At 35.9% G+C, this 23,643-nt stretch overlaps 1 protein-coding gene across 1 annotated transcript; it reads left to right on the top strand.

The window, feature by feature from the left end:
• Positions 1 to 10,042: 10,042 nt before the first annotated feature.
• LOC137709184 (tricyclene synthase EBOS, chloroplastic-like) lies at positions 10,043 to 16,808 on the top strand. The gene is made up of 7 exons (XM_068448292.1): positions 10,043 to 10,303; positions 13,625 to 13,895; positions 14,643 to 15,018; positions 15,167 to 15,385; positions 15,509 to 15,647; positions 15,803 to 16,051; positions 16,512 to 16,808. Exons 1-7 carry the CDS (start codon positions 10,043 to 10,045, stop codon positions 16,800 to 16,802), a joined length of 1,806 nt encoding a protein of 601 aa, XP_068304393.1. The 3' UTR covers positions 16,803 to 16,808.
• Positions 16,809 to 23,643: the final 6,835 nt, after the last annotated feature.

Raw genomic sequence — 23,643 nt, 5'->3', positions numbered from 1 at the left:
ATGTTTTTATTTTATATTTTAAAATATATCAATAGTTATTATTTGCACTATATTAATAATTTCGTGGGCAGACTTTTTTTTTTTTTTTTTTTTTTGAACTATGTGAAGAACAAATTACTCTATTATTGATTTTTAAGTGATTGTAATATTTGTAACAATATTATTTTGATTTGTTTAAATTTTATAATTTGTTGGGTATTGAATGCATAAATGCATGAGTTAAATTTCTTAAATGATGCTAGGGACCTTGATCAAACTATTTAAACAAATAAGGTTTCATTCTAACAACTAGATTAATTAGGGACATGAACTAAAATGACCCTTAAAACTATTACCATGAGACAAAAGGTTAATTATAAGGTTAATAATTTAAAAACTGTTGTGAATAATATGTGGATGGCCCACATGAATAATTTGTTACTATTTATGAACAGTATTTTCACTATTCATTTGTGGAAAATTTGTAAAGTAAATAGTGTTCTCTTTGCTTACAAAATGAATGAGGGTATAGAAGCCATAAGGCTCACGGTAGAGGAAGAAGATAGGAGATAGTAGAGAGAGTAACTTTTGTACTCCTATTATTTCATATTATATAATGAAAGCATCACCGCTGCCCCGAGAACGTACTCCAGTCACATTGACTGTAGAGGAATCTCGTAAATTTTGTGTCTTGTTTTATTTATTCCACTACACACACCATTGATTTTACAACACGTTATCAGCACAATGGTAATTGGTTTCCAAAGATCCAGAAGAATCTCATCAAACTTGAAAACCCAGATCGTGTCGTTCTAGACGGGTCTTGAAGACTCAAGATAATTCTAGTTTTGAGTCTTACGTTGCTCGGCATGGTGCCCATGGCTGCTGTCTTTTGATGGTGTTGCAATCCTCTGGTAAATGCCAACATTTTCTTCATCACTAGTTTTGTGACTCCCTGTCTAATATCCAACGCCTGAAGCGTTATCAGCATTTTTTGGTGAAGAGATCGACGACGACATAGGTTTATTGGTTTTGCTCCGCTGGCAAATTCCTATATCCCAACTGCGAGCTCCAATTGAGATTACCTTTGCTGAACAAAGGGCTTAAAGTCCATTACCATAATTAAATAAATAAATAGAATAAAAATGGGAGCCAATGAAAAAGGTGTGGTTCTGGTTGTGCACAGGAAACAAAAAAAAAAAAAAAAAGTGAGTGATCAATCATTCACGTGTAAAAGAATAAAAAAAAAAAGGGAAATGGGACCATTTTGGAATGGTGTGTAGCACCATGTGAAAAAGAAATAAAAGAAAAAGTTATGGGATGGTGCACGGCACCGTGTGAATGAATAAAATAAAAGGTTCTAATACTCAAAATGGTTTAGCAGAAGTATTTATTTAGCAGATGAAATTGATTACCCACGCTCTGCTCATGAAAACAAAATTGTCAAGTTTTCTACATGGTGACATGTCATGATGCATTATTAGTTTGGTTGAGACCTGTCTTCAACCATCAATACTTCTCAATACAACTCGTGTTTAGGAACCAGCCAAACATTACACATTTACAAGTTTTTGGTTGTGTTATACATGTGCCTGTTGTACTGCCACAACATACTAAAATAAGGCATCATACAAACTGGGAATTTATGTTGAATTTGATTCACCAGCTATCATTCAACATTTGGAACCCTTGATTGGGGATATGTTTACCGCGTGTTTTGCAGACTATCATTTTAATAAGACAATTTTCCTGCCGTTAGGGGGAGAAAATAACTTCGTTCCAGAAGAACGATGAAAAAATATCATTCCAGAAGAATAATGAGAAAAGACCGTTCCAGAAGAATGAAGAGAATTTGTCTTATTTTGATTCATGAAGCAATCAATATAAAAACGAAGTGAGAATAATTGAATAATGCAACGATATGCAAATCAAATGCCAGATGCATTTAATGATGCAACGAAAGTGATGAAATCACATATACTTGCTGCAAATGTGTTTACAAGAATTAATGTCCCTGTTGGACAATATAATAAGGCAGTAAATGATTTATCTGTTGCACGCCTGAAGCATGGCAGACCTTCAAAAGGTTTAGTCATTTGAAAGAAGAAGAATATGACACTACTGAACTATTGCATTCTCGAAGCATATCTGTTGCACGCTAGAAGCATGACAATCGCTGCATGGATATACGTCCCAGAAAGGATAATCCGCGGACATGGGAATGTTGATGTCTCATGCATGAAGCATGATAAACGTATAGGTTCCAATGACTCAACTCCCAGAAGTGGAGATTAAAATCCAAGCTCTATAATGCTCAAGAGTAAGTTATGATCCGCATTCTCTAAATTATAACTATCCTGGAAGAGATAGTGTAATGCCCTTGAAGAGGCAATGGATATCCAAAAAGAAATGAAAAGCTTTTATGCATGCACATGCACATGAGAATATGGGATCACAGATTGATGATAACTAATGGTAATTTTGGTTTCTACAAGTAGCTACTAAATTCATTAATGAGCTGTGTTGATATTGAGTCCCGTTCTTTTTCCATCAACAAAATTATTGGCCAAAATGGAGAATTATATACGAAGGGTTGTGAATCGCCCACATTATATCTCCATAAGTAAATCCCTCAAATATACATGGAAGCAAATTGCTTTGTATAAATTCCAAAGGAAAATATGTCATGAAGTGTAGAAAATTCTTGAAGGATTCAAATTGCTTGAAGTAAGCCCCCAAAGGGTAAAACATAAAATATGTACTCAATACTAATGGATGGTATAAATTGCATTAGTGAGTACTTTCATTATGATATTGTTACAACATATAAAAACTTTTGCAAGAGTCGATGACATTAGATTAGGACTCCTGAAGAGTCTAAAAAGATTATAAAATGTTGAGAGAAATATTGACTCGAACTGCAGATCAAACAATATGGCAACGTGAATCTTATCCATGATGTTTATGATATTAAAGAATCATATGGATTAAAGATTATGAGTTGAATACTCGAATGATGTAGATTCTAAGAATGATCATTTATCTTCGTAAGGTTAAAGATAAATTGACATTTGGTCTAGAAGTACCACATCTTAGTGAAGTATATGTTTTATTGTATTTGGCACAATACATTGAATGAAATAAAGCTTATCTATTAATATCTCTGAGAAATTACATATATGTACATGCACATGAGTTAAAACAAACAAACAGGATGGAGCATTCACAAAGGTTGCTTATGTGAAGCCTCAGTACTCAGCAATACCCCAGAAGGGGGAGGCACTGGAGATTGATCATGTGGCACCCCTTTACTTGACAAAACACCAGAAGAGGAAGGCATCAATTGCCTTCGGAATCTAGCCACGAATCTTTAGTGATCATTTTGAATCCGACTTTCGAATTCTTGAAGCTGGTCAAGCTTTCTTTTCATGCTCGTCGAGTAATTATTTGCAAGCATGTGTAACACTCTATTCTTGTGCTTGAGCCTTCTGATATCTTGTTTAAGACTTGCCACCTCAGCCATCAATGATTCAACTTGGTGTGTTCAAGCAAGTAGGCGTTGACCCATATTGGATACAAAGCCTGTACATTGAACACTAAAAGCCAATGAGTCTTGAACGGCCGACTCATCAGACCGTTTTGAAAGGATTCTGTTATCTTTTGGAGTGAGAAGATTCCTAACTACCACAATAGCGGTTATTTTATTCTTCATCACAGAGTCCCCAAACGTAAGAGGACCATTAGAAGATAAGAAGGACGGGCGCCATATATTATCCTAACGCTGCTCGTCTGTATCACTCCTAAGACTCAAATCTAAGCAAATGTTAGATGGGCAAGCCATTTTCAGAAATGATGAAGGAAAAAAGAGGTCAAATAAAATCTCAGAAGTACAAGAAAGGGAAAATTTCTACAAGCAACAACTTTATGAGCATACTCTTGAACACAATTGATTTCTCTATAAAAAGAAGAGGCAACAGAGCCACTTGTTCAAAAATCGAAGAGACACCGCTCTTTGAATTTCAAATGCCAGATTTTCAAGATAAAGTTCATCAACATTTCTCAGACGCAATCTCAGCTTTTGGATATCACGTGCAACTTTGTCAAAGATCTCTGATAAAGTTGAAAACGTGTAAATCTTATTGTTCTAATTACACCACAGTTGCTGATAAGAGTAAATGCACATCAACACTACTTGCTATTGAAAAATCTCTATATATGTCGACCTTCGTTCTCCATAACAAGGCAAACTTGCAAGAATACCTAACTCTTCCTCATCTTCGAGAATGCATCTTCAACAAAGCATCTCGAAATACTCAGTTTTCTTCCTTTCCGAGAATAACTCTTCAAAACCAGTCACACCAGAGCAAGATTCTCTCATATCATCAGGGACAAGAGTAAGAGTATCTCATATCATGCAATCTCCATGTCATTTCCTTTGTCTTTGTTCTTACCTGCAAAAACAAGGATAAAGAAAGCAATATGTTGGAACCTCCACTCAAACTTTCGATAAGGAACCAACTGCTTGGAACCTTTCTTGATTGCTTACATAGAATGGCTCTCGAGTATTTATCTTCAACTGTTGATGGAGCTGGGTCTTAAGTCATCAACACCGCAGAATAATTGGCATGTTGTTGCCTTTTTACACTGAAGTTGCCACACATGGATGAGTCACCAAGAAGTTAAGGACCATTCAAATGCAAGGTTCGCATTCCACTCCTGCATCAATGAGCAAATACTACAAGAGAAGATGTCGAACCTGCATAGGGAAAAACTAGGAAAGATACCAGTTCTGCAAGGGGAACATATAAGGCAAGTGAAAATGATACATTAAAGCATGTGGAGACAAACGCAACAAACACGTGCTAATTCATCCCTGAGAAAGTCGAAGATCACTTGCTAAGTGAAGCTCCTCATAATCCAATGTCATTCAAGATCAAGCCTCGAATGTCCTTGAAGAAATCACAAGTTCAATTCAAGATCAAGTGTCCACCACCCTTGAATCAAATTTAGCTCTAGATAAATGAAGTAAATTCAATTCAAGATCAAGTGTCCACCACCCTTGAATCAAATTTAGCTCTAGATAAATGAAGTAAATTCAGAATTTTGGAGGAAATCAGAAGACCCCCCAGCCCAGTTCAAGAACAAGCCTATGGAAAGTTAACAACAAGTAAAGCACCTTTTTTTTCGGCAACTCTTCTCGCTAAAAGACTGAAGCAGAATGATTAACAATCAGCCTAAATGATTTGAAATCAAGGGGAGATACTCATCAGGGGGAGCATCTAAAACAGATCAAGATTTGAATGAGTCAATCGAATACTTGTGGCCATCCAAAGGGAAGTGTTATGAATAATATGTGGATGGCCCATATGAATAGTTTGTTACTATTTATGAACAGTATTTTCACTATTCATTTGTAGAAAATTTGTAAAGTGAATAATGTTCTCTTTGCTTATAAAATGAACGAGGGTGTAGAAGCTATAAGGCTTACGGTAGAAGAAGAGAGAAAAAGGAGGAAAAGGAGAGGAGATAGTAGAGAGAGTTACTTTTGTACTCCTATTATTTCATATTATATAATGAAAACACCACCACTGCACCGAGGACGTACTCCAGTCATACTGACTATAGAGGAACCTCGTAAATTTTGTGTCTTGTTTTATTTATTCCACTGCACACACCATCGATTTTACAACAAAAAAAAAACAAAAAGTTGTTGACAACAACTTTAGAACCCATAAGATGGTGGAATTGTCAAACTATTACCCTGAGATATTAATTCATGTTGTAGGCCTATTAACTGAACTGTATTTAGGACAGAGAGGGAGAGAGGCCGGCAACAACAGAGAGAGAAGAGAGAGATGTAATTCTGAGGTGTGTGTTGTATCACCCCATTGTACCTTTATTTATAGCAGTAAGGAAGGTTAAATCCTTACCCTAATAAGATTACAACTCTAATAGGAATTAGACTACTAAAGGGAATATACAAATATACTCCTAGATACACTAGAATTTACACCATCATATTCCTAATCCAATAGGACTGCAACACTCCCCTTTGAGTGTGTAAATACTCAAACAAAGCATCGTATCAGATCTTCAGCAGATAAGGTAGAGTACATTAAGATCAAGTGAGTATGCTTCAAGATACTCCTCCTGAGTTAGACATAACTTCTAAATAAGAGAACTACAAGCAATTCAACTCAGATAATTTAAGCATACCGATTACTTGGACGAGCTTTTGAAAAGTAGACTTGGGCAATGACTTGGTGAATAAATCAGCCAAGTTGTCTTGGGAACAAATTTGCTTAACTTCAATGGTCTGATAATGTTGTTGCTGGTGAGAATAAAAGAACTTCGGCACTATGTTCGAGGTGTTGTCTCCCTTGATGTATCACTTCTTAACTTCTCGATACATGTTACATTGTCTTCAAAGATCGTCGTAGAAAAGTCAACAACGGAAGAAAGACCACTAGTGCTTCAAATATGTTCCATGACTACTCTCAACCATAAGCACTCACGCAATGCTTCATGCAGGGTGAGAATCTTAGCATGGTTCGAATAAGTCATAACTAGCGTTTGCTTGGTAGACCTCTAAGATATAATGATGTCTCTAATAGTAAAGATATAATCCATTTGAGAACATGCCCTATGTACGTCAGACAGACAACCAGCATATGTGTAACCAATGAGGCAGGAATCAGATTGAGGATTGAGGGGGTGGGAGTTCCTCTCAAGGATTCATGGGTGTAGAACAAACCTAAATCTGTCGTACCCTTGAGATAGCGGAAAATGTCTTCAACACTATTCCAGTGTCTGCGTGTAGGCATATTGTTGTATCTAGCCAAAAGATTAATAACGACGAAGATATCAGGTCTAGTGCATTAAGCCAAGTACAATAAAGCACCAATTGCACTGAGGTATGGAACTTTAAGCTCCAAATTCTCTTATTCATCCTTCTTTGGATGGAAGGAATCTCGTTTAGCATCTAAAGTCAGAATGACCATAAGAGAACTCGAAGGCTTCACTTTATCCTCATTAAAACGTCGCAACATCTTCTGGTGTAGTCCAATTGATGTACTAGGATTCCATCCGAACAATGCTCGATCTCCAGGCCAAGACAACATCGAGTTTTCCTAAGATCTTTCATCTCAAATTCTGATTTCAAGAAAGCAGTAATTTCCTCAAGCTCTGCGGGAGTTCTAATGAGGTTCATGTCGTCGACATAAACTACAATGATCATAAATCTGGAATATAACTTCTTGATGAACATGCATAGGCATAGTTTGTATTCACATAACTATGACTTGTCAAATATTCACTCAGATGGTTATACCACATCCGCCAGATTGCTTCAATCTGTAGAGTGATTTCCTCAATCTAATCGAGAGGGTGTTTCGTGGTCTAAAATGATTTGAACCAGTCAATGGAAATCCTTCTAGAACTTTCATGTACATTTTCGTATCTAGATCCCCATAAAGATACGAAGTTACCATGTCCATAAGCTATATATTCAGTTTTTTGGAAATTGCCAAACTGATAAGGTAGCGGAACGTTATGACGTCCATTTTGGGGCAATTCATCTCTTCGTAATCAATCCCAGGGTGTTGAAGAAACCTTGTGCTACGAGGCGTGCTTTGTATCGCATTATTTCATTCTTCTCATTACGCTTCCTCACAAAAATCCACTTATAGTCCATGGGCTTCACATGTGGTGGAGCAGGAGCTACAAGCCCAAACACCTTACGTTTCGTGAGTGAATCAAGTTCGACCTGGATTGCTTATTTCTAGTTTGACCAATCCATTCTACGTCAACATTCATTAACGGAACATGGCTCAATGTCATCGCCAAGCATGATGTCAGAAGCAACGGTATACGTAAATGCATCTTCAACAATCATCTCATTTTGATTCTAAACCTCATCAAATACTGCGTAATGGACCAAAATCTCACAATTCTCAGGAGGCCGGTAAGTCTCATCTAAGACACACAGCAATCTGGAATATGCCGTTTTCCTCTTCTGGGGTTGTGAATCCTTTGAACCATGGAGCCTGCCACGTTTCAGGGTAAGAGCATGTGATTGGCTAGTCGCCAATGTAACTTGCCGTGTGGAAGATATGGCCGCCCCACCCTCGAGGATGGTACGGCCTTCCAAGGCAATGTTACGGCGTATGACCATCCTTGCAAGTGCGTTTGCAGTGGGTATATGAGATCTCGTCACCTTTGCTAGATCAGTAAAAGCATCTGGCATGCTTTGAGTGATGTTTTGAAGATCTAGAATACGTTGCATTTCAGTTTCAGACTGGGAGGTGCGGGGATCTAAATAAGACATAGTGGGAGTAATCCACTACAATTAAGGTGGTAAGCCTTAAGCTTAATAATTTATGCTCGGAGTTTTGCAAATGCAGCATTGCTTGTGGACAATAAGCAAACATGTGACCATTGCGTCAATGCATTAAGCAACACCATAAAGTATCTAAATGGCCCGCATGTTGGTTGGATAGGTCCAAAAATATCCTCTTGAATTCTCTGAAGAAACTTAGGGGGGTCGTGAATAATCTTTATAAGTGACGGTTGAATGGTCAGCTTCCCAAGGGAGCATGCTTTGTAAAGCAAATGGCCGGGATAAGATTTTAAGTGATGCCCATGTGATGTTTTGAGGATACGGTGCATTTATCTCGTCCGGGATGTCCCATTCAATAATGCCAAATCAGCAAAGTGTTCTAGAATTTGGCCATAGGGTCGGTCATGTGATGGGTCTCAACGACGCGAGTGGTTGTTATGTACAACCTACTCAGGAGACATTCCAGCTTCTCGTGAATACGCTTCTAGCAATATTCGTAAGATTTGATATAAAGAAATTCAGAACCATTCTCTTCAGTTGTTTCAACATGATATTGATTATCTCGAATATCTCTAAAACTCAACAACATTCTTTCGGAATGTGGAGAATAGAGTGCCTCTTTAATGGTTAATTCAGTACCATTGGACAAAATAATACGGGCCTTTCCGTATCCTTTTATCATGTTGGATGGGCCTAAGAAGGTTGTCAGAGGTGCTTTTTTAGGTACAAAGTTAGTAAAATAGTGTTTCTCACGCAATATGGTGTGCGTGGTGGCACTATCAGCTAGACAACTAACTTCTCCACTGGTCATACCTAGAAATAAATTAATTGAATCGGTCACATGCATAAATATAATGCCATTCATTCAATTAATCAATTTGAGAAATAATATCCATAATTCAAAGCAAACCAAAACCAGACAAATAATTCCAAATACTTAGAAAAATTGTCCAAAAATTAAACCATAAACCTAAAATTTAAAGGGGGGGTTCGGCCACTAGGGGTGTAAAAACACCCTAACATGTCTTAGAAAAATAAAACTTTATTCTTTCATAAGAGCAGATGTAACCTGAAAATCTAAAACATCCAGAGTTGTAGTAGTATATTCAAGAAGTTCTACAAGCGCAAAGTTAGACTCACAACGGGAATGATACTTGGCAATAGCCTCGGGGGTAGTTCGGCATACGTGTGACCAATGATCCTTTGATCCACATCGATAACACATGTCCAGTTCAGTGGAAGTTGATTGAACGGTAGCTTTTCCTTTGTTCTTGAAGTTTGAGGCCTTAGGGGAAAAGGATTGGCGTTTTTGGGTCAAATTTCCTTTCTTGGGTGGCCTCTATTTTGTTGATCTTGGGCCCGTGGTGGGGCTTGCTGCCCTTTTCCATGGTCACGACGGGATGTTCATTGGTTGTGGCTACTAGAATTGGTTGCATGCGCTTTAGGCGTAGCATTCGAACCAGTGGGTCGAGCTTGATGAATCTGCATCAAAAGCCAGTTCTACTTTTTAGCGAAAAGGAAAAAAGATATCAAATCTGAAAATTTGGTGAACTTCAGTGCCCTATATTGTTGTTACAGGACAATATTTGTGACATTGAAGGTCGAATAGGTCTTCTCCAAGAGATCATGTTCCGTTAAGTCTTCGTTACAGAACTTAAGTAGTTGTCGGATTCTACAAATTTCAGAGTTGTATTCATTCATAGACTTAAAGTCTTGGAAGCGTAAATGTTGCCAGTCGTGTCTTGCTTCAAGCAAGTAAATGTTTTTCTGGTGATCGAAATGATTGGCCAAAACGAGCCAGAGGGTATGTGGATCCTCCTTTGTAAGGTACTCAATCTGCAGTGCATCATGAATGTGTCTGCGGATGAAGATCATAGCAGTAGCTTTTTAAGCTTCGTCAATGGGTGCATCGTCTGTAGATTCCTCAATAGTAGCTCTAAGACTATTTGCAGTAAGATGGAGCTTCACGTCTTGAACCCACTTCAGGTAGTTTCTTCTAGAGACTTCTAGAGTAATGAAATCGAGCTTGTTGAAGTTCAACATGTCCCTAAACAGAGGGTACAACAAAATATGGTTAGTTATATGGAAAGCCATAGACATATATCATAGAACATTCGGGTTCTATAGATATGTATTGGTTTAATTTAAGCATGAAAGCTATAGGTTTCATGTGTGGTAAGTTTTGAATGAAAACTTCAAAGGCACTAAATTCGAAACTACAAGTTCGATTTAGTTATGAACCTTCAGTTCATATATAAGGGTGCCTGCAAGAACACATAATACAATATATGATAAAGTGTAGTGGATTTGTGGATTGCTTCAGAAACCCAAGTGTAAGTGCTTCGGAACTACGAAAGATAGACAACGGTTCAAAGAAACGAAATAATTTGTTGAATCGTTAGTTGCCAAAAGTGAGCTTCAAGCCAATAATTTTGAATTAATTGTCAGATTAATAGACTGTTAGTCACTTTAATTAATTCAATAGATCGGGACTATTCGGGGTTGATTATAGAAGCAAAAATAATTGCAACATTCGGGTTAATATTATAGAGAATGCCAAAAAATAGTATTGGATTCGAAAAACCATAACCCAATTACGGTGGACATAGGTGTTATGAGTAGGGCAAAACCGTAAAGGGCATATTGGGCCTCGGGTGGCTATGGAGCAACCCAAACAAGGCTGCAAGCCACATGCTATGTGGCTGGGATAAGCCCAGCAGCAAAATTGCTGGATTTTGGGCCAAAAATGGCGTGGGTGCAGGGGCCCAACATGGGGCTGGCCTGAAGCCTGGGCCTGGCCTGAGGTATGGGTGCGCGCAAAGCCCAACAAAGCTAGCTTTGGTTTGGGCTAGTCTAGGCAAGCCCAGCCACATGGGCCGAGTCAATGGAACGAACCTAGCAGGCTTGAAGCATGTTAGTGTGGGCCAAGTCTTCAAGCTCGTTTATAATTCAACCCAAGCCTAGGCTTGGTTGCAGTTTAGTGGCAGTAACCCTAAAAGGTTGCTGCGATCGGTCCAAGGTGTCAAAAACAACACTGTTCCAAAGGTTTTCTCCACGCGACTAGGCTGTAGGCCAGTGCGGTGGTCTGGCGGTGGCGCCACATGATTCGGCCGTGGTGCTGCATAAATCCTTTTTTTTTCTTTTTTTTTTTTTTTTTTTTTTTTTGAATTCTAGGGGTTGAATACCCTAATTGTTTCTAAATTGATTTCGATGCTTTGACTCACAAATTTCACATAGTATAATTGCGTATTGCATGAACAAGTATATATATTGACAAAATATATGAACATATATACAATATATATAATTGGAAGGCAAATATAAATATAGGGGGTTCATGCATGATGGGGAATGTTTTCATGCTTCAAGGTGTTTCCAAATATCTTAATTTATTGTAGAAGAACCTGATTGGTAAAAAATAATTGAAAGTCTTTGATGTTGTAGAAGAAAGCCTCTTCCACGATCCTTCAATTTCTTAGCTTCTGGCAAGAGTGTGCTGATAACATGTTGTAGGCCTATTTGACTCAACTGTATTTAGGACAGAGAAGGAGAGAGGTCAACAGCAACAAAGAGAGAAGAGAGAGATGTAATTCCGAGGTGTGTCTTGTATCATCTTATTGTGCCTTTATTTATAGTAGTAGGGAAGGTTAAATCATTAGCCTAATAGGATTACAACTATAATATGAATTAAACTACTAAAGAGAATATACAAAGATACTTCTAGATACACTAGGTTTTACACAATCACATTTCTAATCCAATAGAACTGCAATAATTCAAACATAATTAATTGAATTCTAATTTAACTTGTATAGAACTTGTCTTATATGATGTGACTAAAAAAGGAATTAGATTTTATATGGTGAAACAAAAGGTTAATAATAAATATAAAGTTTAGTTTTAAAAAACAAAACAAAACAAAACAAAAGTTGTTGACAACGACTTTCAAACCCATGGGACAGTGGAACTGTCAAACTGCACAGACCAATGCACTACAAGCTCTTTATTACCAAACTTGGATTGGGATTCTAGCTAGATCCTCTTTGTAGGGATCTGGAGGATTAATTTATTGTGTCCGTTTATCGTACATCGTGCGGTAATAAATTATTTAAAATTAAATATAAACAATATCTAATGAAAACTGATCGCACAATGTATGGTAAATGAATACGATGAATTAATCCTCCAAATCTCCACAAAGAGGATCTAAAGATGATCCTCATCCGCCAAACTTAGTAGGCAATAACTATATATTAGTAAATTTCAAGATAGGCCTAGGCCTCACATGGCCTCTATGTGGCTCCGCCTTGGAGGTGAACGGGTGAAGAAGCTGTTATGTTTTAAAAATAGAAATACGATGGATGGTGATATAAAGTGAATAAGAAAATAAAATAAATGGGTGGGTCTAGCCGCTCTCAAAGTATATAAGACTGTAACATAACTAAAACTAAAAATAAAACATAACCACAAAACACGTGAAATTGAAAAATCATTAGCTGAGGAGTACTCACATTTTTAATTTTCACCCTTAAAAGCATGCAACCTCTTTTTCTTCGATGACATACGGGCCTAGCCCTTCACGAGGTTAGAAGTCCTAGAAACTGGGACATGTTGGACCACAAAACAAAGCAACAAGGACATGCTGACCAGAAGCATGAGCTTGATCGAAAATAATTTGAAACAAGAGAGCACGAGAAACATGCAGTAACAAAGACATGCTGACGAGAAGCATGAGCTTGATCGAAAATAATATGAACCAAGACAGCACGAGAAACACGCATACCATGCATCACTGCCTATATATATGTACATCTTTTGATATCAAATTCACATACATACTCCTAGTAGCTTCAGCTTCTTGCATTCAGCCACATTGCTTCTCGATGCATAATAATACGCCTCTTCGAAGCCATGGAGCTTACAAGCCAAGCATATGGAGTTACGATTTTATTCAGTCCTTGAAGATTGATCATAATACCCTACAGGTGATTGATCGATTTTAATTACGACTTTTTTTTTTTTCTTTCTCTCTTATGTGTCCATTTGCACTTTTTGTTTAGTATTTAAAAGACCCAAAAAAGTTCATGCCATTGGAACGTGACATACATCAAAAACCTGGTGATGTTAAATTTTGTTTTGAAGCCTTTTGCTCATACATATTGAATTGTACATGTATGTAGTTAAATTGGATATAGTATCAATGTAATTAGTCGTAATTAGTCGTAGACCATTGGACCAAATTTGAAAATGCAATATATGATACAAGTTTTATCTAGACGTATTACTTACACTTAATTACTATTGTAGGATAAAGTATACAAGGATGGGTGGAGGTCCATTGAAGAGAAAGTTAAGCATATGATTGATTACGATGATGATGATACCAACACGCTGACTGCGCTTGAGCTCATTGATGACATCCAACGATTAGGTTTGGGATATCACTTTGAAGAGGACATAACGAGAGCCCTTGATAAAATATTGAACAGCATTGATGGCCAGGGAACTGACCAGAGTCTCCACCTCACTGCTCTCAGCTTTAGGCTCCTTAGACAACATGGATTTGAGGTCTCCCAAGGTATGTAATACGCAAATATTTTGTTATTTATTGTTATAAACGATAGATAATCTATACTAAATTTATCTAAATTTTAGAATATGATTTTAACCCAGAAAGTACGTGCCTTAAATCTAAACAAAGTACACCTAAATTTAACATTTAATCGGTTGCAACTCAACATTACGATTTAGTGATATTCATCTTCACTTGTAAGTGCAAAAATAGAGAGTTTGCAACCAATTTATTCTCTTATCCTTTTAGTGTAAATATATCGATGGATAGAAAAATATATTTATCATTTACAGTTGATACCACATACTTTAATTCGGTATAATTACATCAAAACTATATTTAGTAGGATTCTAGCTCGTATTGATACATATGCGAGACTTAAGGTGCAAGGCTTCTACAAAATAGAAATAGTTTTGGAGATGCGGGCTTCCCTACTATCAGTTTTGGTTATTAGCGCTATACCATGCATGAACTCACTTATACTATGTTTCAATGAGAGAATTGTGAGTTACAAATTATCTTAATGCTTAAAAATGCACTTGAAGAAAACGCTATAACAACGAACTACTCAAGCACTTGAAAGGTGATTTTGAACACGGCAAAATTACAAAATGCCCTACAAATTAAGACATTGAACAAAGAACTTTCAAATTTTCTTCTTGTCATTTTCAAGTCACTCTTTCTAAATGCACCATTAAAGTTTTTCCATCTAAATTACTAGATACGTATATAATAAACTTGTATGAAACTCAGATGTATTCAGTAAGTTCATGGACGGTAATGGAAGTTTCAAGGCATGGCTTTGCAAGGATGTAAAAGGAATGTTGAGTCTATACGAAGCTTCATATTTTGCTTTCGAAGGAGAGAGCCTGTTGGATGAGGGCCTTGCATTCTCAACCATTTGTCTCAAGAACCTCAGTGGAGCTAATGTTACCAAGGGACTAGCAGAACAAGTGAGTCATGCACTGGAACTTCCACTGCACCATAGAATGCAAAGATTAGAAGCTAGACGGTATATTGAGGCATACAATGAAAGGCCCGATGCAAATCAGGTGCTACTTGAAATTGCCAAGCGAGATTTTAACTGGGTGCAATGCACACTCCAAAGGGATCTTCAAGAAGTATCGAGGTAACTATATTTGGGAAGAAAGAATCAAACACAGGATTAGGAGCACAACTGTATATATGTTTTAAACCATCAAGGGAATTATATACTTGCGACCATAAGCATTAACCTAATTCAATCAGTGTATTTGCTTCATTGATATTGCATTTAGGTGGTGGGTGGATATAGGCTTGGCAAAAAAGTTGAGCTTCACCAGAGACAGATTGATGGAGTGCTTTTTTTGGTCGGTTGGAATCGTCTTTGAACCTCAACAGAGTCATGCCAGGAAAGGGCTGGCAAAAGTGGCTGCTCTAGTAACCACAATTGATGATGTCTATGATGTTTATGGTACTTTGGATGAACTAGAGCTTTTTACATCTGCAGTTGAAAGGTTAGAAATTTTCTTTTGTGTTTATATATATAAATTTAGATTGCGCGGGATGATTTCTTCTTGGCGTTTCGTTAATTAACAACTCTCTTAATTAATCCTTAATTGCGTACTTATGCTACGCAGATGGGATATCAAAGCTATACAAACTCTCCCAAATTACATGAAGCTTTGTTTTCTAGCTCTTTATAACACAGTGAATGAGATGGTTTATGACACTTTAAAGGAGCAAGGAGAAAACATTCTCCCTTATGTCACAAAAGCTGTACGTACACTACATTCATATTATCATATATCAACAATGCTACTTAGACATATAAAATTAACTAGATTAATAATATCATATTATTCTCCAATTAAATTATAACTTCAGTTTCCAATAGTAATTAACTGCAATTTTTTGAATTATATATTTCTCAGTGGGCTGATTTGTGCAAAGCATTTCTAAAGGAGACAACATGGTGCTATAACAAGCACACACCCACATTTGAAGAATATATTGACAATGCATGGATATCAGTCTCTGGGGTGGTGTTCTTGGTTCATACATATTTTCTCCTCAACCCAAAGGTCACAAAGCAAGCACTTGAATGCTTAGAGAATCATCACAGCCTCTTGCATTGGCCATCTCTTATTTTCCGGCTTTCCAATGATTTGAGTACTTCAACAGTACGTATTTAATTCAAAGTCTGTTCAACAACTATTTTAGTTTTCCATTTTTTAGATTGAAGATTAAAAATTTGTTTAGTAACTTTGTACAGCTCTTAGGTTTTTAAATAAATAAAAAAATCTAACCAAAATCAAACTAAATTTTGAAAGGAAAATGATAAAAACACACTATTTTTCCCTCCTACACGTTTGTTTCACTATTTCATTTAATTTATTCAATCTAATGTTTGAAATAAAAAGAGGCGTGCGAGGCTAAAAATAGTGTAAAAATCAACTCCCATATTGAAAACTATATTGAAAACTCACAACGATTACAACAAGTTTTTAATTTAAAAGAAAAAACAAAATAATTATCAAACGACCTTTTTATTTCTTTTTAATCAGTACTTTAATGCATCATGCATGCATCAGTTTATCTTCACATTAATATTCTATATATTAATTTGTTTCCACACTGCAGGCAGAAGTGGAGAGAGGAGAAACTGCGAACTCAATCTCATGCATGATGCGTGGCAGTCTAAATGTTTCTGAGGAATCTGCTCGTCAATATATAAGTAATTTGGTTGAAAATAGTTGGAAGAAGCTGAACAAAGATGGAGCTTCTGCATCTCCATTTACAAAACAATTTGTAAAAGCAGCAATAAACCTTGCTCAGATTTCCCAGTGCGTATACCAGTATGGTGATGGGCATGGAGCTCCAGACACAAGAGCAAAGAATCGAATCATATCAGTGATTGTCGATCCCATTTAAAGACCATAACACATACACTTATACATGTTGGATGGTTTTCCCTTAAAAAAAATAATATGTTGGATGGTTATTAGCCAACTAACATAGTGGCATTTATTTTAGTTTCTTGTTCGATTTTTCAATATGTATTAGAATAAAATGTTTGTATTTAATTTAAATGTCATGTGATATTTGATATTTAATTTCTCAAAGCTCCAAATAGTTTTTGGTGTTTAAAAATTAAAAGCCATTTGACTGGTTAATACTAATATGTATAAAAAACTGTGATTGGATGGTACTGCATATCAATTCAAAATTGACAAAAAATGGACAAATCATTATCAAGTGTTGTGGCCTTGTAGATTAATATCTATTACCAAAACTATATACATCTTCTTATATAAGGAGATGTATAATTTGGATAATAGATAATTATATAATTCCAACAGAAAGTTTATATGAATTTTTTACTTCTCACACACCCCTTGTTAATTTCGGTCATTTGATCTTCTTTAATTCATCCGATCCGACAGACAAAAATCAAAATGATGTTTGAGAAGTAAAAAGAAGTGTATGGATAGCACACCCCTTTTTTTAGTATCACATATGAAATGGATAGAAGAACAACCATTCCATGCAAGGTATGAATCAATACAAAGCCTTTTCCATGAAATAGTTAATGGATATTAAAAAAAGAAAACAAAATTTACCAGATAATCACTTGATTTGATAATCAATTTTTTGTGGGTTTGATTTAGGGGTGGGCAAACGGGTTTAGGAATCGCGGGTCGGGGTGGGTACGGGCCGGTTCCAATTTTTTCATAAGAGAGACTGGACGAGGCAGGGCAGGTCTTTGAAATTTTAGGGGAGGGCCAGGTCCAAATGTAAAGAAAAACAAGGCCACCATGCACAGCAGCCTCGTGGCATCCTTGCTACGTCAGACTCACCTCCTCGGCCACCGCCGAGCCAATTTTTCAAGTCCTAAGACTCCCAAAAAATTAAGAAGAAGAAAATTCAAAATTTTCTTACCTTGGTGTCGCACGAAGAAGAAGAACAGCGAGAGACAACTCTTTGCAAGGGCAAGAGAAGAAGAAAGGTAGGGGAAGGGAAAATTTTTCCTCTGGCTTCTCTCTGCCTTGTCGGAATGATGATTGTTCTCCAAATTTATTTAATCCCCTGCTTAACGCAAAATTAAATGGGTATTGGGGGCAATTGGTTTCCTTTTCCTAGAAGAAGTCTATCTCCATATCAAGAGAGGAGTTCAAGTTCAAATTCGGAAACAACCCTACAAACCTATGCAGCTTGGGATTTCTATACCTACTGCCCTTTTTCTATGCATAGCCCAGCAGGTGTGGGAGCATTTGTAGAGCCTAAAATAATCCCAAAAATTCTAAAGGCGACAGGTGGACTTTTGCTCAAGAAATACAAGATTGCCCCCAATAAATGGGCAGGCTCCTTTGATACTCCCATGCACAGTTCATACCCTTGAAGGTCCGAACAGCTGAATACGACTGCCCACAGCTCACCTGCCCTTGGCAAGGAAAAGTCAAAGTATTAAAGATAAGGATTAATTACCCAAACCCTATCTTTAATACATTTCCAATTGAAGATTGACTCCAATCAAGTAAGTAATCCCAATTTAAATCAATTAGGGATAATTACTCCATTATCGCAAGATACTATTTCCTATTTAATATCTTGAGAATATGTCTCCATAAACATAGGCCAATAAGATGCCGCCATGTGTAGGGTAAAACCCTAATACTATGGCCGGCCCTCTCCCCTATATATACCCCATATTCTACCAAATTTTAGAAGCTTTTGCTACCCTAAAAAAAGCCCCAAACACTTTACTGTCCTCAGAGAAACTGACTTAGGCATCGGAGATCCATTGGACTAACCCCCCCCCCCCACCTCGCGAGCGTGTGAGGCTTAGGTCTTTGATCAAAGGTGTTGATTGTTTTGCAGGTGCACTTTCGTCAAGATTGAAGACAGCGGAAATTTGCATCAACACCATTCAATAGTTGCATGGTGGCAATTGATAGTTGCAACCCAAGTCAGTGCCTATTCTTCCTAATTCACACCAATGGGAATGGTGTTCACTAGCTAGAATTGTAGTAGTGTAAATTTTCTCTATCTTAATTACTAGATTAATAATATCATATTTCCTAAAATTTTGGTTATTAATTTCATTTTTTCACATAAGTTTATTTTGTTTAGAATTTTAATTTTTCACGACTTTTCCTAGACATTTCGCTTTTTTTTTTCTTTTCCTCTTATCCCTATATTTATGCATTTATTATCCATCTCTATGCATTTTTTTATTGTTTGTTATAATTTTACTTCTTTTTTTTTATGAATATAGTAGAATATTTATAAATAAAAAATTGTCAAATTTTATTATTTAGAAGACCCAACACATAATAAAGATTTGTTTGATTATATAGCTACATCTAGTTACCTATAATATGGACACATTTAGTTTTATAATGGATTTGGTTTTTTGTATTTCTTGGTACATTTGGAATGTAAATGTACCAAAAGGGTTATCAGATAGAGACATTTGGTTTTGTGGTACATTTGTGATTTTTTGTTCATTTGATCTTTTGGTACATTTGGAATCTAAACATACCAAAAGGGTTACCTGACAATGGGCACATTTGGTTTATCTGTACATTTGAAATCTAAACGTATCAAAAGGGTTACATAACAATGGGTACATTTGGTTTTATGGTACATTTGAATTTTTTGTACATTTGGTTTCTCAGTACATTTGAAATCTAAACATACCAAAAGTCGATACTTTTGTTCTCGAATGTACCATAAGTTTTAAGTATATTTTTTTATAAATCTATACGTGAAAAAATATATATTGAAGACTTTTTATTGAGACATTTTTAATAGAAAGAGAATTTTTTTTTTTTTTAAATATTGATAATAAGGTAATGAGGAATTAGTTAATTAATTTTTTATTTTATTTTATTAAAAAAAATGTCATTTAATGTGTAGAAGGGGATTGATGAAATTAAATTTCTATATTGTAGGCAATTAGTTGCTAAGTTACCTTATGCCTCTATATAAATGCATTTAAATTAATGACATGGAAATTAAATAAATAGAAAATTATTGAGGTACCAATTGATTATAGCACCTTAATCAAATCTTTAAAATGGATGAATGTTTAATCTAACAACTATAAAAAAGATGTAGAGCATTCTAATTTTTCCCGTAAAAAAAAGGGCCAAAATAGTATGGCATCAATCTATTCAACAACATGACAGCTTAGTAGCTTGGAAAGCTTGGCATAGGTTATTGTACTGATGATTTATTGCAACGTCAGAGAGTAGCTTTAGCTTCATTTTGCGTTCTTTTTTTTTTTTTCTTTTTTTTTTCTTTTTTGTTTTTTTGCACTTTGCTTGGGAATTTAGTGACCATCTTCTTCTACATTGTCCTCGCACTGTTTCCTTATGAAAATGGATTTTCATTCTTTTTGGCAAGCTTTATGCTCCTTGGCAGTCCATTTAAGATGTTTTTATGGTTCTTTGGTCTCATAATTTTCCAAGTCTGTTCGAAAACATTGGTCTTTTGTTCCTCGCCATTTATTTTGGTGGCTTTGGCAAGACAGGGACCTGCAGATCAGGTTTGATAGCAAAAGTTATAGCATTAACTCATCCCAACTTCATCTTTTAAGGGATTTGAGGGAATCAGTTTCTATTACTTATTCTTCTTTCACTGGTTGTGCATCGTTCCTATATTCTCTTTGTTAGGAATTTCATCTCTTTCTTTGGATGCTCTTAGTTTTGTGCCTGTGTTTTGGCATCTGCCTCCTTTTGCAGTAGCGAAGCCACTTGAGGACTAGAAAAGGTCCGGGACTATTCTGAAGTTTCTTCACTTTGTAGCTTCTGTTTGTGTGCCTTTAATTAGATATTCTGGATTCTTTGACTTATGTGTTTTTCCTTCCAGTTAGCCTTATTTGAACTAGCCTTCCGTAGTTAGTCATCATTTTGCATGATTTATTTTACAATGAAACTACACATGTATGGAATACAAGAATAATTTATTTTGAAAGACAATTTTCATAGCTGCAGTTCTGAACCATGATTATTAATTTTTGTTCAACTTCGATGTAAAAACTTATGATATAATTATCTCAATCTTGTTTTTTTATTTAATGGCTCAATCCATTACTCTTTTTTTATTAAATTTTATATTCCACTACAAAAAATGAACCTTTTTCTCTCACTAATTATATTATTTTTTGTCCAATATTTCTTTTATACGACTTAGAGCCCCTCCTAACTTCTATTTCTAGATCCGCCTCTGTCCTTTTGGATGGATTAAGATTAACACATATGGATCTTGTAAACTGAATAGTCCTGTGGCGGGTAGTGATTGTTTTATTGGTTTTTTTTTTTTTTTTTGTTGATTCCAATGGTCTTTTCTTAGGAGCATTTGTTTTATCATTTTCTTATCCAAGTGCAATTGTTGCTCAGATTTTTGTGGGATAAACAGTGGCATCAAATTTGGTTAAAGACAAATTCTATGTATTCCCTGAATCCTTTTTATGTCGCCCATCCTTCTTATGAGCTTGCTCTATGAATGTCCCATAGTTTCTCAAAGTTTATTGGGGAAATTGCTTATGGTATACTGCTCGCTTGCGTTTTCGTTTTTCACATTTTTAGGGATGGAAATTGTATGGTGGATTCTTTTGTTAATTGGTGTAATAAATATACGTGGTGGGACTTGGCACTTGATTTCCGAGTTGGTCTTTTTTTTGTTCATTTGAGGTTATCTTTTTTGAATATGGTTTGTAGATTGTCACTTAGTTATATAGAGTGACTTCTAAGTTTTGTTTTAGAGAGGATTTGGTTCTTTGTACCCCCTTTTTCTTGTATTCATCTTCGAGTTTCAGGAGTGGACAAATTTTTTATCCCTCCTAGTTTCTTGTGTTATGAAGGGTAACGTTTTTGTCCCTCTTAATTAAGTGTAACTTTTCTTATAAGATTTTTGTCCCCCTTATTAATTTTGACTTTTGATCTTCTTCAATTCATTCAATCTGACAGGATTTAGGGATTTTTACCCATTATGGTGGTATCCTTTCCATGTACTTCCTAGACCTCCGCCCACAATAGCCATGCCTTTGTTACTGGTGTTTTTCATGACCTTGTGCAAAGTGATGAAATGGTAAGGTTGGGTAGTGGGAATAATGGGCCTTGAACGAAAGAAGAATGGGAGAAGAGAGAAAGATGAATAGGAAGGCACGAAGTTGAAAGAGGAAAATAAAGGTATGGAGGAGAAAAAGGAAGAGGAACGCACAAATTACTTATAAACTAATGACCATGTATTTGCCTGACGAACAGATCCATCAGGCATATATAAAGCAAACGTCAATCAAAATATATGGCAGTGGACATTTATTACACGTCATACTTTTGACCAACAAAAACTCTTCGTTGAGCAACAATTTCCTAAATGACGAATAAGGTATTCATTGGGCAAATGCTTTCCATCTTCATGCCAAAACTTTACGACAACCTGAATTTTGCCCTACCGATAATTTGCCTTCGCGTAAATTTGTTCAGTCAACCCAATTGTTGAACAATTTCACCCTACCAACTACAATTTCCATCGGGTAAGTATATTTTGCCTGACGAAATTTGATCCATCCCGTGAAATTCTGTAGGACAAGCTGTATTTTCTGTAGTGCAAGTAGCAGCCAGACTCTGATTATACCATTAAACAACATATTCAGATAAACCGTACTTAACATTGTCAGGTGTCATCCAAGAGATGGAGAAATTTTTCCAAGTGACGGGAACACCATGACACGTGGTGTTCCCTCACACATTAGGATTTAGTTTTATTTATTTATTGAAATATAAAATTGAAAGATATTCAAGATGTCAAATCTAATGTGTGAGGGAACACCACGTGTCATGGTGTTCCCGTCACTTGGAAAAATTTCTCCAAGAGATGTAATAGGCCCTTATGGAACTCATTAGTCACGTGATCAATTGATGGGGGAAACTCATGGGCGAGGATGCTTAATGACAGGTGTATCGATTATTGATATGTTGGTTATATTAATGGGAAGTGTTATTAGCATTCCAAACATTTTATTCTACACTCCTCACAAATGTATTTTTCTTTCTAAATATAGAAAGTTTGAAGTGTAGAATGAGAAATTTAGAATGTCAATAACAATTCTTATATTACTTATCAGCACATCAATTAAGTAGTTAGTGATATTTAAAAAAAATTAAGGGGAAAGCAACTGATAACGTCATCTCTCTCCTAGTTCATGCGCAAAATAAGTGAGAAAAGTATGAAATGAAAGATCAAAACAAAGTATGAAATGAAATATTTGACTGAAATAGTATGTTCATACAGAATATATGTTTGTCAGCTTGCATTCTAGAACTATGACAGTGACTGAAAGAAAATGACTTAACCTTGTATTTTTTCCAATCTATCCAGAGCACCAGCTAGAGGAATTAGCACAGGAACATTCATTAAAAAATGTCTCCACAAGTTATCTTTCTGTAACTGTACAACCAAAGACTTTACAATCTCTCTAATAGAAGAGGAATATCACCATACCAGATTACAAAGTGTTCAATTTCTTACCATTCATTGTAAATAATATCTTTCTATTAAAAAAAAGTTTTTTTTTTTTCTCATCATTTGTTACTTTAAGAGCATTTCTATTCATTTGTAAGTGAAAAAGCTAAACTCGACTCTCATGAATGACAAGTTCAACAATACTTAATTATGGCTAACCTATTGTTTGACTTAATCCAAATCCCCTCATGTGAATATTTCTGTGTAAATTAAAAAAGAAAAGTGATATTCGCAATACACA

The sequence above is a fragment of the Pyrus communis genome, chromosome 11 (genome assembly GCF_963583255.1).
Source record: "Pyrus communis chromosome 11, drPyrComm1.1, whole genome shotgun sequence".
NCBI lineage: Eukaryota > Viridiplantae > Streptophyta > Magnoliopsida > Rosales > Rosaceae > Pyrus > Pyrus communis.
This window is presented reverse-complemented; position numbering and strand designations above follow the sequence as displayed.

Bases quoted from the DNA above. Each gene is read 5' to 3' on its own strand.
- LOC137709184 (XM_068448292.1), top strand. From the start codon at position 10,043: ATGTTGCCAGTCGTGTCTTGCTTCAAGCAAGTAAATGTTTTTCTGGTG. The intron at 13,896-14,642 runs GTATGTAATACG...TATGAAACTCAG, and splicing joins TGGATTTGAGGTCTCCCAAG to ATGTATTCAGTAAGTTCATG. The intron at 15,648-15,802 runs GTACGTACACTA...TATATTTCTCAG, and splicing joins TCCCTTATGTCACAAAAGCT to TGGGCTGATTTGTGCAAAGC.